Source organism: Schistosoma haematobium, chromosome 4 (assembly GCF_000699445.3).
Source record: "Schistosoma haematobium chromosome 4, whole genome shotgun sequence".
NCBI classification, from domain to species: Eukaryota; Metazoa; Platyhelminthes; class Trematoda; order Strigeidida; family Schistosomatidae; genus Schistosoma; species Schistosoma haematobium.
In genome coordinates, this window is record NC_067199.1 from 23684036 (window position 1) to 23704466 (window position 20431).

Genomic DNA, 20431 nt, shown 5'->3' on the forward strand with positions numbered 1-20431 from the left:
TTTAATAAATAAAAAAACAATACTGTTAATCATTCTTTTTGGCAAGATCCATTATGGCCAAAAAATAAATTTAAACACAAAAACGGTGATGAACTGGAAATAGAGATATTTTTCACTGATTAAATATTAGAGGATACTTATCATACATATCATCCCATATCAACCGTATAGAAACTTCGTCAACCCAGTGTATAATGTATGCAACAAGGTTAAACGATTGCGATGAAAAACTATGTCGTACAAAGAATGTGATTGATCTTTTCGTTTTGGTAAATATCAGCTAGCTAACTAACTTAGTTGGTTATAAAACACCATGACATATCTTTCTTATCATTATGCCATATGCGAAAATTTCAAGTATCAATTGAACTAGCGAATTGGTAAAACCTTCAGGTGAATTCAACATAAAGAAGATTGGGAGACTTTTGGGAGTTTGAGACTCAGTAAATGCGGTAACAAATAAACATAATCAAACAGATCTAATCAATCAATTAATTAATAAGCATGGTTGTGAAACATAATGTGAGAGATCGAGTCAAAGGGAAAGATATTCGAGAAATAATTTAAAATACTGACAACATAATTATTGGGGAAAATGAATCACATCCGAAGTTGTCCACAGGATATAATGACAAAGATTTAAAGAGAAATGCTCACTAGCAGAATCTTTGTGATGTTGATGCTATTTTTAAAAAAAAAAACTAAAAGAGCTTTCCCAATTAAATCATTCAAGTCAGAGAAGGCTACACTTGCAAATTCTCCTACCTAGCTATAAGTCTATTTTACCATTTTATATAAAAATTCGTGAGAAAATTGAACATAAGGAAACGAACGTCAGTTGCTTGTAAATGACCTTAAAGAGATAAATATACAATTTAGTAGGTTATACTATCAATTATAAACAATTAATTACTTGGAAAGTTATGCATAACTTAATTAAAACCAGTAAATAATCCATAACACAACAAAATTTAAATTAACCGGTTGTTTAGATCAATTTTCAAACTGATAACATTATTCATTTAAAATCCGTTAATAGTTCATATGATGACATATATTCAATGATATGATCAACTGAATTACAGTTTTAAGTTAGATTATTTATACAAAAGACTAAAGACTATAACTAAAACCAATATTTATGTCATTGTTTTTATTTTCATACAATCTATGAAAGAAAATTTATCGTATAAATAAAATGTTGTGTAAGATCATGGATTGATTGAAGTTAGATATTAACAGCGTTGGAAACCAGCTTAGTGATCTACATGTTAAACGTTAACGTGTGAGACCAAAACTCCTGGCTTCAAAGTCCCGAGTGAAGGATCATGGATGTGCATTGTTGAAAAAGTTCCAAACTAGAACAAAACAGCCGTTTAGTGCTCATAAGTTTTCAATGGTGGTTTAGTTTAGATCGATTTGTGGATTCAATTGTGAAAATGTTAAAAGATAAAATAGTATTTTTTTTCTTTGTACACAAATAATGAAAAGTAATCTAATATATATAACAGGAATATTATGTGAAATATGATCATTTAAAATTGTACAATTCATTAAACGTACAATTAAACAACTTTAATGTATATTACAATAATAAGATTAAATGAAAATAAGAATAACTGAAATCAAGTTTAATTCTGTTAAATTTTTAACAGCAATGAAAATCAAAGTGTTAATAATTTTTTTTTTTGAATTTAATATTATCCAGGTGTTATCTGGCATAGATACATATATATCTGTTGATTGATTGAAAGAAGGACAGAAAAAATAAAAAATAAAAACAATCGGAAGGTGGTGATAATTATGCACTTGAATTTCTTTCCTTTTTATTATATTTGAATTTGGGAAAATAAAGGTTATGAAAAAAAAGTCGTTTTCTTCTTTAAACAAAAGAAGGTTTACTATATACAACAGTGCATTGCTTTAAAAAAAAGTAATCTAGTTACTTTATTGTTTCCATCTGACTAACTAATTAGACATGTGCATGTAGAGTGTAGGTAGAAAAACAATGAAAATTGAATATTTTTTGAAAAAATAACTTAGAAACAATTGATCAACATTTGCAATATGAATCACAACAAATGATTACTGATGAGTTAGTAGTAGTAGTCAGGTAGGTAAACGAATGATGAAATAAAATATCCTCACAAAATGTCTTAGTGTAAATGAATCCAAGATATTCTTTTTAAACAAAGAAAGAAGATTCGGCTTGTTCAAAAAATGTCTTGAAAAGATAACAACCGCGTTGTTAAAAATGATAGAAAAAATTGTTGTGTTCAGTACTTGATTAACTCAGAACACGGTATACAACTACAACACTTAAACATATAGAACTCCTCAGTCGCAAAGTCAGAAGACAGAAGAAATCTGGAGAAGTGTTTGTTGGGTAAGAACTAAAATGTACAGAAAAGCATGAGTATTTATAGATATTATCGTTTGTTATAATATCATTATACTTCAGCCAATCCGCAAAGAGGCAATTTATGCTATTGTTCAGTAGTAGCATGCGACGTTGATGTTCTAGAAAACTCCACCACGTTCTGATTCCATGGAAACTCTTCCGCACCTTTAGAGCCTCTGGAAACTCCATCGTAGTTTTCGGAAGCCGTCCCAACATAAATAACATAGTAATTTGTTTTGATCAATACAGTCAGTAACTAATTGTTGGTGTGATTAGCAACAAAATAGTGAAATAGATCACGTACTCAGCTTTGAATCAACCGAATTAAACTATGAAAATATTGACATGTGGAATATAGCCAACGTTAATACAAATGACTAAGAAAACTTTGGTAACTTGGGTTTCATGTCACTCAGAAATCTATAAATACACTGAGAAAATGCTACATCTGTTATCAAGTGATTAGAAAATGACAACCAATTGCAAGATAGAGGACTAGTTCAAATGAAAAGAACGTCAGTCTATGTATCAAAATACTGACCAGATAATTATTAAGAACAGATAGAGTTTTATTATTTGTAAAGATTTGTGTTTAGTTATCGTTAATTTTCAGAGCTGAAATTTGGCATATTAACCTTAAGAGAAGAAGAATCAACATTGGCCGGATTTAAAAATTTTTTATAGATATTATTGCTGCCATTTGTAGCTGCATCCAAAAATATAACTAATGACATCTTAAGCTGATGTTAAAACTGTTGAGAGCTTGAGAAGAAACTCGAATAACGAACTTCTCTTTGAGGTTTTCACTGATAATATTACCTATCAAGATAACAAAAAATCTTGCAAGTAAACCATCTAGCTCAAAGAATACGACAATACTGAAATCCTCTTCTAGTATACAACTATATGTAACAGAGGGTTTCAATCCAGCTTGATAAGTTAAGTGTTTGGATGAAAAGAACGAATCAAACTATGAACCTTTAATTTTTCTTGAACAAATTATAGTCATTCGATTCCGAGCCATGATCGGTTAATATCTAAAAAGGAATTTATTAATAGTTATTTATACTTATTATGATCTCTTGTACATCACAAGAGTTATACGAAACCTCATTTGTGATCCATATTTACTCACAAATTAAGGAGGAAAAATTCAACGGTAATTGTTTGTTATTCTACAAAATCAACATGTCTTTATCACATAGAATGATCGGTTTGTGTTTTTATGAGTTTTATTAACTTGTGTATGTTATCAGTTATGCATAAGTGAATTTTCCCAAGCAGGACGATTAACAAAAAACTGTCAACAGAGTTTTATCGATAAATTGACTTAAATGCCTTGTTATTTATCTCAAATAAATTAAGTAATATTAAAAAAGGATTCAATGTTTTTTTTGGATATTAGTAAATGTACAAAATACAAACGATCACTTAGAAATCCTAATTTGTAATGTAGGGGATTATGGAGACTGTTGAACACTACTGAAATCAAAAATCAATCCAAATTAGACAATTAATGGAGGTGAGGAAGTGCTGAACAGTTGTTTAGTACGAGAGTGAGACTATTCAGAAAAGCCCATCTGTGATTCAGCCAAACCTAGGATCTTCACGTCTTGAAGAGATAGTTTAAACGTTAGACCAATGAGCCGAGATCCAATGGTGCACATATCTAACTTCGGCCGATTCACGGTACTGCTGTGGACTACTCATCCACACCTGACATGGTTGAGTCCCACCAGTCACAAGCTTCTCAACTGTAAGAGTTACCTCTTAAAACTAATCATTAGTGAGCACATGATAATATTCACTATAGAGCTTTGTGGAAATTGTTAAGTGTTTTTTAAAAAAAAGAAACAACAGCATGGATGAGAATAAATTTACATTTAACATTAAAGTGTACTTTTTTAATCCAAGGAAATGGAATGTAAATTGAAACTTTGATATAAAAAGTAGAGCCAAAGATGTTATGATATAACAATCAAAAACAGACAATCACCAACACAAATACACATACATACGTGCACAAGTATGTACATCTAAACGTGCGTACAAGCGCATGCACTTACACATGAACAAACATTATTAGAGATTAGGAGTGATACATTCAGGTTGAATGAAACCTTATGCATACTACAAATAAATTAATAAATTGCTGTCATTCAAGTTCACATGAATTATGTAACACTAACTTAACTAAAACAGATTATAACAATATATGCATGTATGTATGCATGTCGTATAAAATGAGACTAATGAATAATAAATTATTATTGAATGTCTATGTTTGTACAGTACCACATGTGTTCTCATTATGATGCAATTGTACAATTTTAGTGCGCGCGCAAGAAAGAGGAAGAGTTAGGATAATCACAAAATTTACCAACTATAAAATGAATGAGAAGAACAACAACGACAAAAGCCCAACAATAAATCTTATTCCATAAAAAAATCTCATTTAAAAATAAGTCATAATAAGTAGATTATGATACGACAATATTTTCATAGTACACGAAAAATTTAACTAATGATTTAATATATATTCAAATTATTTTAAAAATAGCGTAAAATAACATGGAAATTTCCCCATAATCTGATAAGCACAATGCTAGTGTAACTTTACTGTAAATATAAATTCTTAAAATACAGTTATACTGTTGATAGTATGATGATGAGTAATGAGATTTATTCAAGTATTACGAACCATTTCCAGTAGTAAGACATGTCAATCTTGATGAATAAAAAGATTTAAGAAAAACAAAATCCTTAAAGTTTACAACATTACATAAACACTAAAATATAATGGCTGACAGTAAGTATTTATCATTTATTTATTTGAACACATAAATATTGGTACAATGAGGCACCAAATATATATGCGCCACAAAATAAAATTCCATGATGTATAGTATGAATAAATGTTACAAAGGATTAAAAGGTGATCAACTTTTATACAGCACTTCTTGGGTTTTATGATCATCTCACATTATTTAGTTACCCGGTAATGAAATCGTTGAATTTAACGATGGAATAGCAGTACATGTCTACTTTATTGCATGATTTGATTTAGTGATTTTGTAAGAACATTAGAAAGACACTATATCATCAGTTAATACTTGACAAATTATTACACTTCGAGTGGTTTGAAGAATGAGTTGTGTTAAAAAGACGACAGATTTTCATCGATAGCACTAAACATGTAAACACAGTCATGTTGGACAGTATATATTCAATATGCATGTACAGAAATGAAATCACAGTTAAAAGCAATAAATTAATAAGTCAAAAAAAGATAATCTTTTTCAACGAGTATGCTGTGATAAATACTTAATGTTCGTTAACAGTAACTTCAAGAATAAACCAATAAACTGTTGAGTATAACAGTTATCTAACAATTATCAGTTATAAAGTTTCGGAGTTGTCTATAGTTTTAAAACTGTCACGTTACACTAGTCTACTTGGCTCTCTCTTTTTTTTTACAGTTCGTTTGGATTTTTCACTTTGATTTTTAGGAATTGTAAGAACATAACTTGCTGCATTGTTACATCATACTATATATTATGTTCAATATACTTAACTTTCTAGATTATTAAATTGATATGTAGATAAGCTCATGCAACTATAATCTATTACCCTATTTTCTAAAGCTCTTGTCGATAAAATAAAATTCAATGTCAAACAGAATTTCTATTTACTAAAAATCTTTCTTTTCTTCATACCATTTTATTAATAGAAAATAACTTGAAAACAAGTATTTCGTACCCGAAACCTAAATTATTTGATAACAGCAAACATAAATGGAACAGTTTATAAATCAATTAGCCTTGGTACATGTGACTGATTTGCAGCCGTAAGAGATTATTTAAAAGTATATATATGAAAATAGTGAAAGACTTAAGTTTTATCATATCAGTTTTATACTACACACTTAACTCACTATAAACACATACACGTACACAAATAAACATGAAATAATGAAAATATATCAGTAATAGTTGTAGTGGTAATAGTAGTGGTTAATGTATATGCTTCTTCTGGAAAACTAATCAAAACCAACCTAGTTTTTATCCGTCTACATAGTCAAATATGTTTTTTTCTTAGAAAGGAAACCCAATTAATCATTACGAAAGACTGACTAAATTACACGACAGAACACTACATCATTTATCGTTCCAACTAGATGAATTCTATGCAAAGGATATATATATATATATATATATATATATTGCTATCATTTGTTTTTGTTCGTCCCCTCAACATGTTTGTTGTTTTTGTTGTCAAATATTAACTACCATCAATACTACTAATATACTATTATTGTAATTCACTGTTAAAAATCATTGTCTACTTATCATCAGTTCGGTGCAATATTTAATTATATTATAATAATTGAATCAATTTCAGTGTATATACAATTCGCACATAATATGTATGATTTTCCTTTATCCAGGGATAATAGCTGTAACCAGAATACTTATTTATTTTGTTAATAAATGAAATGGCTTTCTTTACATTTGTTTTTTCGAAGAAAAATTCAAATGACAAACTTGAGATGGTAATGGTCACTGAAAAGTAGTTAAGGAAGAAGAGAGCTGAAAAACCAATGATTAATATGTACAACATAGCCCTTTGAACTATATAACTTGACAAGACACAATTCATCATTTATATATAATGTGTATATAACAAGAATTTTTGTAAAAAGGATTACTTTTCATTAGCAGCTTATCTAAAAATAGATAAATGGAATTCTGTAAATTAAATTAATAAGTTAGTAAAATGAATTTATAAAACAAGCTAGTATTTAAACAAAGCACTACTTTTTAAGCAGTTTTTCTACGATTGAATATACCCGAATATATGTAGTGATGGTTAATTTTAATCAAATATAGGAAAACGGTAAATTTATTTGAGTTATTTAGTGCCGTGTTAGTAGTTAAAACATTCACTTTTCAATAAGTAGATCATATGATTGAATCCTGCTCTATGTACTTCGATAGTTGGTATTCCTTTAGTATAACTATGCATTGGAAATAAGTTATAGCAGGTGAATAAAAATAAGAATAGCTCTTTAACAAACCCTAATATTAACAATAGTAAAGTATTTGAAAGTATGATTATTTAATTTAAATCAGATTAGTATGGAAATAAAAATTTTAGACTCTAGGATTGAATTTTCGAAAAATATTAACATAAAATAATTGAATGTTGAAGTTACAGTTTACAAAAATAAAAACAACTTCGAGAATTGTTTAAATTTACTGACCTATATCGACTTTCCTTTCAATAGTTCTGTACTGAACATAATATGTATTAGAATAGTCAAGATTAATGTATAAATAACAAGGGGTCTATTTAAAAATAAGAATTACTACATATAAAGGTGTTATAAACATGGAAAATTCCGCTCAAAGATCTAAGTACTGGTAGTTCTTCAATGAGATTTAAATGAACAAAACTTTTTTTAATTGTGATACATCAGAGCGGTTAACCAAGGTGAACTAGTAATAAATCTAATTCTATAGCTAGAGAAAGATTCATGAAACTAAAACTACATTGATGATAAAGTGATTTAGTATTTCATAGAGTAGTGATCCAGTAGTTTAAACACTCAAACGGAAATTACTGTATAAGCAGATAAGTTTAAATATTAGACCTGCTATGTAAATTTAATGTACAGACAGATACACAATTTCATAATTGACTATTATCAATCCTTTTAAAGCTAACACATGATAATCAAAGATCTAGAAATGTATTCGACATCATTTTAAATTAAACAATTGTCAAGTGTTCATATTCGCAAAGAATACTTCAAATGTCTATCATATAAGTAAAAATAAGGCTGAAAAAGTGTTATATCCGGACGAGAATAAATGAATAGTAACCGCTAGTAACTATTTATGGACTAATTTTGTACATATATTCTTATTGTACAACTGTTAAGAAACTAAACTACATATACTTATATTCCTCTTATTATAAGATTTAATTTGACCTATTGATTACTGTTACATAATTTACTATTCTCGAGTTATTCTCAATCTATTAGTCAGTTTCTCATGATCACAGCCACTTTTCGGCTTGACCTTGTACAAATGTTAGTTTCTACTTTATGGTATGATGTAGTCTGGTTTGCTTGTATATAAACCACGCATGTTTGAAATATATAATTCGATATAACGGAGACTGATATTTGTGTTCTGGACTGGATTGGCTGGGTTAGGCGAAAAGATGCTATCTCAAGGACCAATAAGAACTCTAGGCAGCTCTCACTAGTTTACACGTCATTGGTCCGGTCAATAAGACGGTGACTCTAATTGGCGATCGTATCGCGTGGTATATTAACAGAACACAAAGGCCACAAGTTATAACAAAAAGAAATGAGTTTTATAATAAAACAACATGTGTATGAGCAATAATACAACTTCATCACACGGTTATTAGTAAATAAAGATCAATAACATTTTATGCGTTTAAAGAACATTAGAAGCCGTATAGAAGGAAAATGAATTTTTTCATAGTGCATTTACAAAATCCACTAACAACAATATAATCTATTGTAACAACCTGTTCATGATTACTAAATTATCTGAATAATATGAAAAATAAAGTGAATAAAAAGGAATAAATTACAATCATTAATAATTAAGTTTTAATTTAATAATCAATAAAGATATAATATTACAAATTAACATTGGTTAACCATTTTCTTGATACATTTAATAAACTGATAGGATTATATCTATCATGAATGAGTTATTGATGCATAAATCAAATGAGAAAAGAAGATAGTATGCACGTATAACAACATAACCATTATCTGACATGTAATGTAAAGATTAATTACATCAAGATAGGAAAGATTAGAAAGAAACGAGCACATGTTAGTGTGGAGGACAGTGAGGCAGAAAAAAGAACAATGAAGGGCGCATAAATGTACATGCGAGCACATTACAAACTTTAAGAATACTAAATCAAACAAGATTCATGTTTAGTGTTTACACAATTTATTTTGAATTTATTTAATATGGAAAAACACTGAATTGTAAAGAATGGATATTTTTTTCTCCTCGAGGGATAGATAACTTGTATAGCTTGTTATTATAAGTGGATGAAGTTCACTTGACTTCATTAAACTCTAATATCACAAGTTATAATAGTCATTATATGAGAGTACTATAGGCAACACAGATCAATTCGTAAGATATATCCAATAAATGATTGAGGATTTTACAAGTCTATCAATTATATAATTAATTTAACTAGTTAGAACAGCATATTATATGATAATAAATATACTTTTTAAGTAATAGCATACACGAAATTTCATTTAACAAAGGATGTGCTTAGTTGCTAAATATGATTAGTAGTTTTGAGTGATATTACGCTATTTGGATCAGTGTAGGTGAACGAAATTAGAATCTGTAATTTAGTGTAATTTAGCTGTAAAGCTCTAGATCAAATTTCTTACAAAATAATGTTCAAGAAATTATCTCTAGCTAAATGCTTAAAGCAATCTGTTTGCAACCAATGAGTCAATAGATTTGAACCTTCCCATTTGAGCATTATATCACCATTCACCTTCAAATTAAGCATAAAACATGGCAGAGAGAATCAGTTTTCCGGTGACTAGTGTTGTTGTTCAATAACAAAATGACTAGGTTTTAACAGAAAAATACATTTACTGCAACAATGTATATATCAGTAGCAATGTGTAAGTGTACATAAAAGTATTTGTGTGCGTATATGGATAGGTAAGCAAACCGTGTCCACCTACTTATATACGAACAAATCAAGTACATATTTATGAAAAATGTGAATAGAAATAACTTAGTATTAAAATAATAATAAATATTCTGAGTATATATTATATTATGTATATGTATATATTCCAAAGGTCAAGAGATTGATTAATTTATGATATATATCTATCATATTCCTTTCATTCATTCAAGTAAGCAAATGACTAAGAAGTAGAGAGAAAATCAAAACAATCGAAGTTTCCAGTTAAGATTCACTTGAAGATAGTTATTTTTAAACGGCATTTTCACTCCACTATATATATACATATATATATGAAACAGAAACTTAAGTGTGGGATGGGAAGTAAAAGGTTGAAAAAGCAACAGGAGCAAGAAAATACTAAAACTACACATATGTATATTTTAAACCAACATATTCATGAGTTGTACAGTTACGCTGGTCATGTTTAACACAAAACTAAATCAATCAACTATTCATGATGTAAAGGAAATCTATGAAGCGTGGAAATTTTGGAAAGAAATTAACAACAGTTATTTGTAAACTTGTTAGGAGTGCTTACATTCATTAGTTATAATTTACAAATAAGTAAGGTTTACATTAGTTAGGATATATAAATAAATATAGCTTGTATCGACGATACAAGGTCCATTTGCAAGGTCATATATACCTTTGTTCTTTCGAAACAGTCTAGAAAACACAGTGAGATGAAAAGAAAATTTTGAATAGGAATAACGGAAACACAATAGTTTGAATGGAAAGTTCAAGAACTACGCCCCAAAATTAATTTTGAAGCACATTCTAGAACCATAATGAGGATTTAAAAGTAAAATATTTGGACTTACATTTATATGAAATATACAATGAACTTAACAATATTCTATATACAAATTTTGCATTTCAGGTGTACACCAAATACAGATTTAAACTGTAGAATAGACAACTTAGAAACACCTGAGAATTTAATTTCGTGAAATGATAACTAAACTACTCGAATTATATGTATAGTTTAAAAGTTTATTTTTATTTTCAATTCTATATGATAATGCATCAATGAGGAAAAGGGTTAACTATACAAAGTGACCAGTTAGATAGATTAAAAAAACAGAGATTCTTTTAACATGAACTATTAAGTAATGACAGTATATTTTAAATTTATCAAAACATACAGCTTCAACTAGTTCAATTAACAAATAAATGGACTTTAAAAAATTCACAAAATCAATATTTATTTAAATTGTTAACAACGGAATGACTTACCAGTTGTTTCATTTAAACCAAATTCCGGTTGTTTAGTAAGCAAACGATAATGTATCACAGCATTATCACCTTCATCTTGGCTAATCGCCTTGAGGCGAGTTAGCCTTTCACCTATAGGCGCCAGTTCTGATATTTTTATCCGATGAGCAGATGTGTTCACAAATTGAGGAGGTGAATCATTGACATCAAGTAATTTTATAGTAAATGTTGCACTCGATGTGAATGAAGTAGACTGTTCGACTGCACTAGAATGTTGATGTGATCCGTCTGTTACTATAACAGTTAGTGTATGAACACTTTTAACTTCACGATCCAATGGTCGACTGACTCTTAATAAGCCAGTGTGTGATTCAATACTGAAACTAGAGTCATGGGCTCCAACGAGACTGTAGACTAAACGATTAGTATCAACTAAATTGAAAAGAATGAACAATTGAACAACAGGTAAATTTTATAGTCCATCAGTAAATTATTAAATATTTCACATACTTATTACTTTTAATTTACAGAAGTTATACGAAAAAGAATAAATACATGCCAATAAATACGTTTCTATTGGTCACTCGATGACCTTTATCAACAGCCAATAAAACCATGGGCCAATAAGAATCATTTAATAAAATAGACAACAGTGAGTAAATTAATTACAAGTGTAAATTCTATCAACTTATAATAATAATAATAATATTTCACAGATAAATTCATGGTTCATAACACCATTGGAGGAATATTTTTTAATCATTACCAACAGAACAAATATTTTACTTTTAGAAAATCACATGTAAATAGTAGACTTAGTAATAAATAAATAAAAAAACTAACAAAATTCACCGACCTTACAAAGTAGCGGTCATAATGCTCCACATATAAATATAGATGTTGAAGACTGCAATAAATCCCACTAAAAAAATTACTCCGAATTCCAAAAAGTTAATTAAGCATAATTTGACCTAAGTTTTATCAATCTACAGAATCTATGAAACAAAACTGAGTTAGTTTCTGTGTTGTTTTTTTCATAGACTTCAAATTACATCATATGAGTGAAAATGCTATTTTTTTATTACAAGACATATGAAACTATTTATTCTTTGCCTAAATAATAAAAGTTTCGACCAACTAAATGAAAAATTCAGTTCAAAAGCGCTTTAGAACATTTTATTGTTGTTTTATGACTATTTCCCTTTTGAAAAATGAATTAGTTTGAAAACAGAATCTTTTAAAAACAAAAATTCAATGAATAAAAAAGACAAGCATAAATAGATAATTTGAAAAAATCTACATTAAGCTGAGAAAAATTGGAAACTAATCAACACAGTGTACAACAAAGTGTTTTTTCCATTTGTGGCCATAGTCCCAAATTATATATATATATGGATGGGGGGGGGCATTCGAATTAAATGTTTCCAATTGACATGTAATTTATAGTTAATTGAATCTTATCTTAAGGTAATGGATAGTACACAACAAGTCTAATGTGATGTAAGTAACCATCATATTTAATATACTACCATTAATATTTGTGCAGATCAGTATTACTTGTCATCAGTGAAAAGGAAAGATTTCAAGAAATATCTGAACGACAATAATTAAATAAGTATCACGAGAATCAGAATATCATTCTGATATATTGCTGAAAGTGGTCAAAATACAAATATCAGGAGTCGCAGTAAAGTGCTTCAGATTGTGTGCCAAAAGCAAATAGATTCAGGTACTACAATGAAATCTAATGTGATTTAAACTCCCTGACTCCATCAAGCATATTTGAAATGTAGAAAAAATTCAAGAGAAGAGAGTAAAAAACTAGATTGAAATGAAGAAGTAAAACCTAATGCAGAAGAAAAAAAAAATAAGATTTGTATCACAGTGACTACCTCTATCAGCGATTCGACAACTTCACTATTACAACACAGGCTCCGGAACAAAACTAAAGTTATCAAACAGTAATACAATTATTTGTACAGAGGTTCGTGAAGATTTTTGAGCTAATACTTTTAAATTATGCAGTGACTTTAGCTACACAACCATGGAAAACTAGAAAGTCTATAAGAACTGTACATTCTTGATATAGTACTCTTTAACACTGAGTAGTAACGTCTATACTATAGATCAAAACCTGAAGCTTTTGGGCTTACGGATGATAAAAATGTGATGTATTCGCGTGGCATACATTCAAGAAGCCGAAACGCAATTGAAGGTCAAGTGGGTCAAAACTTGCTAGGAGAGTTCAGGTAGTGGGTTTACAAGCTAACTAATGAATATAGGATACAACAAGGTCTAGGCTGTTACAGACTGAACAATCTATATGTTGAGAAAGAGTTTAAGTTTTGAAAGATTGCTACCAAATTCATTTACACCAGTCAAATATATTATTTAGCATTTTCATTATTGGTCTTTAGTACACCAACTATCAGTAGCATTTACCTAAGAAATAATAGTCTTTGATCCATGAATCTGATTTCGTAGTGTCATTTAGGATCTCTGGGTTTTTTTATGTTGTATACTACACAACAGCTATTGTTTGACATGTAAAACGAATGAATGCTATAAAATATTTTAACTGATCAAGATCCAAACCATGAACGCTCATTACCCAACAAAAGAAGCGCAACTTCTAAACTTGATGTCGCTAACATCTTATGAATAATATCGACAGCTACGTTGCAAAATACATGCAAACTTTCGAAGTAACAATTATTTAATAGATAACCGTTCAACGTTCTATTACGTTGGTTCTTCTTGTTAAAATTCAGTAAATTATGTAACCAGTAAGCTTATTTTCTAAATAGTAATCATGCTATTATGATGAACCGATTACTTATTTGAAGCGGATAAAGTAAGAAGGTCAAGGAAGCAACAAACAGAAGTATAAACAAGTCGACTAACAACAAAATATAAATTGCGTACATCACTCTTACTATACCAACATAATCGTAATAAAAATATCACCTAAATAGAAAAGAGGAGAAAATCCTAGTCTTATGATGTTAACAATTAATATTATTAATAATACCAATATGTTGTCAGATAAAATCAAACTAAAGTCACTGATTAAAGCAATAATATCTAGCAGAGATGTGATAAAAGAAAAAAAAGGCGAAAGCAAAAACTTACAGGAAAACTAATCGAACTAATAAAGTTGGTGAGGGGAAAACGAAAACATACTTACAAAAAGGTCATTAAATCCTTGGGGGTAAAATAGTCTAACAAGGTGATATCTTAATTAATATTAAACTGTGTATTAAAATGGCGTATATATACATAATTAGACTAAAAAACATTATGCAATCAAGAATAAATTTATTTTGCAGAGCACAATATTTTGTAAGCAAAAAAAAGATTTTAGAAAGTAATAAATCTAACACGAAATTTAACAAGAAAGTGTGGTTGAAGACCACAGGTGTATAACAAAATTTTTACATACAGTAAATAAAATGTTATATACTGCAAGTAAAACAATCAGTACTAAGGACTAAATATACATGACATTTGTCATTATTCAGTGATAAATTAATATGAATATCCCAGCGATATAGGACGTCAATCATGGCTTAAATAACTCAGTGATAGATAACGTCACAACTTGTAAAACTAGCTGATATGGACTCGAATTATCGAAGACCACAAGTTCCCTAAACATTGCAGGTATAAACTTCTGATGAATGGTAACTTTCACGTAATTTAGGTCCAGGATTTTCTATTGACAACCACAAGCAACATAGAATATATATATATATATATATATATATATATATATATATATACTTTTACACATTAATCACCACAACACCTACTGTTGCTACCTTCACCATTACCAAACGTTAATCGAGTTTATTAAACTTGGTACAAACTATCTGACGATTACAAATTACTACGTTCACATATGGAAATGTCAAAATATTAATTTTCTGAATGTGTAGAAAGAATTTAGTATGTACATAATGATAAAAATAATAGTAATAATAAAAACAATAATAAGAAATAAGGAATATATCGAGAACTCAGTATTGTATTAAAAACAATCAAATGAATAGTACTTTTGACAATGAAATGAAACAACACACTGATAGGATTCGAATTAGTGGTAGTGAAACTAATAGCAAGGGGGACAGATATCAAATAAAACAAATTGAAGTTTTCATTTTTCTGAAACCACAAATCACAGTAGATAAATGAAGTAGGTGCAAATTTGATTCACATTTAGCTTAAAAATGGCAATCTACATTGTAGGGGGATCCAAATGATTCGACATTAGTTAGAAATAGAAAATGTAAGATAATAAATTTCCATCAACCTCATATACAAAAACAGATAAGCTGTTAGCTTGATATAATTATTTTTTAATGGCATGTTCAGAAGTCACTACTACCGTGACACTTTCAGAATAGTAACTATTAGGGGACTGTATCAACAACCAAAGAAAAGTAATAACTGATATGATATCCTGGAAATCTTTAACCTTATGCTCACAATCGATATTAAATCAGCAAGTCCCACTTCAACCAGTCGCTTACAACGCAGAATCCGGTAACGCTTGTACATCGATTCGAGTTGTTAGAATGAATTCCAGAGTAGTAGAGGTAGTAACAGTATAAGTGTTATCAGAAAAGATTAGGCACCGAAGACACAATTCAAGAAAATATAAATCGGTGAAATGAAAAAAAACTATGAGGAATTCAGAGGCTCAGAATCTTGGGGAAGAAAAAGAATGAATACGCCTAAGCTACTGCAAACGATTTTGAGCCACGTCATTCAAAGACAATTACACAAACCCCAACAAGGTAGTCTACATCCGTTAGCATGGCTCAGTTCAACTGTCAGTATTGATGCCATGTTCTGGTTCGGACGCCCCTACCTTTCTTCCGACCTACTCTACACCACATAACATCGCCCGTCGATGTAAGCGATTGTTGAGACGTGTTACGCATGCCCAACCACCTCAGTTAACGAAGATTTATTACCTTATCAATCGATTTTCCATCTTTACTAGTACTCTATCCCAAACATAGGCATTATTTAATTTACCCAATGGTCCCAGAATACATGAGCAAGGCTTCTAAGGCACTGACAATCGAATATTAGTAACCTACAAATATCTCCTATTCTTAAAAGCTTACTTAAAAGGAATAATTAATGCATATTATCTTTTTAACATTCCTCTATTCACAATAAAGCATGGATATTGAGCTAGCTGTCTACCAGACTAAATAAAGAGTAAGTGAAAAAAATTGTAACAAAGATATGAATGAACGGATCCCATAACAGTTCCATATCTGCAAATCAATTCACACTGATCACTCATGCATCTACACAAAAACATAGGTGATATTTGTTTTACAAACAACGGAAAAAATGTGAATTAGTGAACAATTTATTATGATAAAGCGGCAATGGTTCGTATTCTTGAAATACTGACACATACTCTGTAAGTTAACTGATGAGATTATCAAAATAGGGCTTAACTAAATCATTATTGACTAATTATGCTAAAAATACGATGAAGCAGAACACAAATGTGAAAATGAAAAAGTTGAAATTGAGATTGAAACATGAAAATTTACTAAGCAGAATATTAAACACATAATGGTTTCACGATTTGCATATTAATAGAATTAATCAGAGTGAATCAAATCAGACTGCATATTGTAATAGAGCAACAACAAGAACACCTTTGGCTGAACTCTCGCGACAAACGTACTCGATATATATATATATATATATATATATATATATAGAGAGAGAGAGAGAGAGAAAGAGAGAAAGAGAGAAAAAGAAAGAAAGAAAGAAATGTTGTGAACATTTGAAGTTAAAACGAATTTCTGCAATACTCGTTAGCACACCATTTTAAAGATAATCTTATATAGTGATTATCATTACAGATTACACAAAAAACCAATCATAAATTCAGTCTTGTTAGCTCACTAACGATCAATTTTAAAAAATGTAAGTATCGAAAAAGTCACTAAAAGTATTCACAGTTATTTTTATAAACATTCGGATTCGTAATTTCATCTAATGCATCATCATAATATTTAGTTATGTAAACTACTTAATTATTATTAGTACCTTGACTGGTGTAATAGCTCATATATGCATATATATGTTAGACATTAAAGAAGAAGAATGTATTTTTAAAATCTCAGCCAATGGAAAAAATACATTCTTCCTCTTTAATATTCCACATCAACTCGGTGCCCAAATACCGCGAAACTATTCGATTAAATTTAGATGAAAGTTCTTATGCATATGTTATTGAATATTAGAGAAAGTGCTGATAAAGATGTAATTGAAAACAATATCATTTGCTAACATATGTTGTTCCAACGTACAATATAGGAAGTTTTAGAACCACGGAAGTTAGAAGAAAAAGTAGTTGCAACAATGTACGTGATAACTTATACTACTTACAAATACACAGTAGCTTGAATATTATTTAAAAAATAAAGAATGGTGATAGTATTTGTTCATCCTCTAACATTTAGTAAACTGAAATCCGTCTTCCAAAAATATTACATCGATAAACTGTGAAGTAATAAGGCTTTTACATTCACTATTCTGTAATAATGAAACGAGCTACAGTCACGACTATGAACTAGTCCATTAATTTGTAATCATATCAACATTTTGACTACTACTAAAACAGTACATAGTTAACTATAAAGTGCTAATAATTTCACCCTAAATTATTTGGAATCAAAACGAGGAACCATGTTTCCATCTGTGAACATATGGGTCACCATACACAAAAATACAAATGGAAATTCCGTCAAAATAAAATGACATAAACAGATAGGAGTGTAAAACTTACCAGAATCCAAATCTCGAGCATTTATCTTTCCTACCAAGCTTCCTAGTGGTGCATCTTCTGGAATAGCATTTACCTCTATGGCATCGAATATTGGTTGGTTATCATTGATATCTAAAACAACTACTTTCAGATTGAATGAGCAACTAAATCCTTCGGGATCTACAGCATCGATTATAAGTTCATGTTCTTGACTTAATTCAAAATCTAATGATGTGCTTAAAGTGACAGTGCCCTTGTGAGTATCGACGGAGAAAAAATTTGAATTCTGAAATTTACTGGAATACGTGATCATAGAGTTGTGAGCATCTGCATCACTATCTGTTGCATTTAATGTTGTCAAAATTGTGCCCAGTTTCAAATTTTCTGGGACTGAGATAACGCGATCCGGCTTCATTAGAATTAAAAAGATTAAAACGTTTTACAGGAATATACACGATATATATATATATATATATATATATATATATATATTCAATAATGTATCGATACTATAAAAGAATGCTTTTTATTACCGTATTGTGATCATCTTTCAATTGAAAAATATAACAGAATGATCAAGGCAATTTCCTAAAAAGGGGGAATATTCCTATGTATATATGATCACTGTTCATGGTTCACATCCTACATCCGGCCGTCAGTATATATGAGCGAAATATTATGGTTCTAGTATTGAACAGATGACAAACATTGATTGAATAGAAACCATGTACTAATCACTGCACTTCAGAGATGTTTGGAAAATAACTGTAGAGATCCAGTTGATAAGATACTTACAAGGACGGATATATCTAGCAAGTTGAGCGAAATATTTGGGAAAATATGAGGAGGGAATAAACATCCACCTAACTTTTTAAAACATTCCCACCTCAATAGCGTTCTTACGCATGTAAACAAAATCATAAACACGTACTTGTATACATATTGGGATATTATCATTTGCATCTTTAACTATCACGCGTAAAATAAAAAGATCTTGTGTAACAAACTGCCCATCCGATGCTTGAAATCGAAGAACATGAACAGATGATAGTTCTCTATCTAGTGGTTTGCGAAGACGTAGAGCACCCGATGGTTGAATATAAAAGAAACTATTCCCATGAGAATTTTGGGAGGATAAAGCAGGCAAGTGTTCATTGATGAGGGTGAACTTAACTTCGGACTGTACATCCTGGTCAGGATCCATTATGGATAACTGATAGATAATCTCTTCATCTTTTGATGGCCACCAATTTTCTAAGATTTCAATTTCATCTGACAATATTTGACGCTTCCTCAAATCGACCGGTAAAATAAATTCCAAAGAATCATTACGGATTGGTGAAAGTGGCCAATAAGGTGGGTTATCATTAACATCACGTACAAAAATGTGTACTCGACTAGTATTCCAATGACCAACAGCATCAGTAGCCATAACCTAAGTCCCGATAAATTTGTAAAACCAAGAAAAAACATTAGGCTACTCAAATGTATTTCAGTAGCAAAAGATGTCCACATAAAATACATTCGTCGTGCAGATGAAAATCACAAAAACAACAAAATCACGGAATAAAAAATGAGTATGAAACTTCTCTACAATATTAAAGGTAACAAACTGGCAGGTCAGGTCATACTTAAAGGCTTGCTTAACGGAGAAATTCGTTCAGAGACTATAAATGAAAATGGAAAGACCGAACAAAGCAATGATAGTCAACAATCGGAAAACACAGAACTTTACTATTCCTACAATAACTATTTATTTAATAAAAAGTGATGTGATCAAATTTCACATGACAACCAGTCAAATTCTAACAGACATATAAGTATTCATTGGCCTGTAGTTTATCATATATGTATAGAATTACTGATACAATATTCAGATACATAACATGATAAACACTTAATATCAGTAATAGTAATCCACTTTCACTACTGAGATGATTCACCATACATATATTACTTCACAATGAAACTTCTGAACACCAGTTTCGGAATGGAATATTTCTTATTGGAAAAGTTGTTGGAAGTTGATTGTCTTAGGAAAGAATTTCATCATGAACAGACATTTACAAATTAGAGAACTGTTTTGCTTTCCTTTTTATAAATACGGGCAATTCATAATTTCGTATTATTTTATCACTATATTGCATTCAGCACTTAGTATTAGAGATTGCTGCCTTAATCAAAGCTTTAGTTTGTAGTTTTATTTCGTTGTTTCAGTATTCCTT

General features: G+C 29.7%; 1 protein-coding gene across 2 annotated transcripts in view; it reads right to left on the bottom strand.

The window, feature by feature from the left end:
- Positions 1-20431, bottom strand: part of FAT4_2 (Protocadherin Fat 4) — a gene marked incomplete at its 3' end in the record, with an annotated part of 152608 nt that overhangs the window by 44984 nt on the left and 87193 nt on the right. Inside the window, exons 26-28 of one of the 2 annotated variants that reach the window (XM_051216014.1) lie at positions 19138-19641; positions 18228-18615; positions 11423-11833 (exon numbers count right to left, since the gene is read on the bottom strand). In XM_051216014.1, the coding sequence (XP_051066563.1) occupies positions 11423-11833; positions 18228-18615; positions 19138-19641 (1303 nt within the window). Of the gene's footprint in view, positions 1-11422; positions 11834-15413; positions 18616-19137; positions 19642-20431 lie in introns of those variants that run through there. The other variant, XM_051216015.1, reaches the window with a different exon arrangement.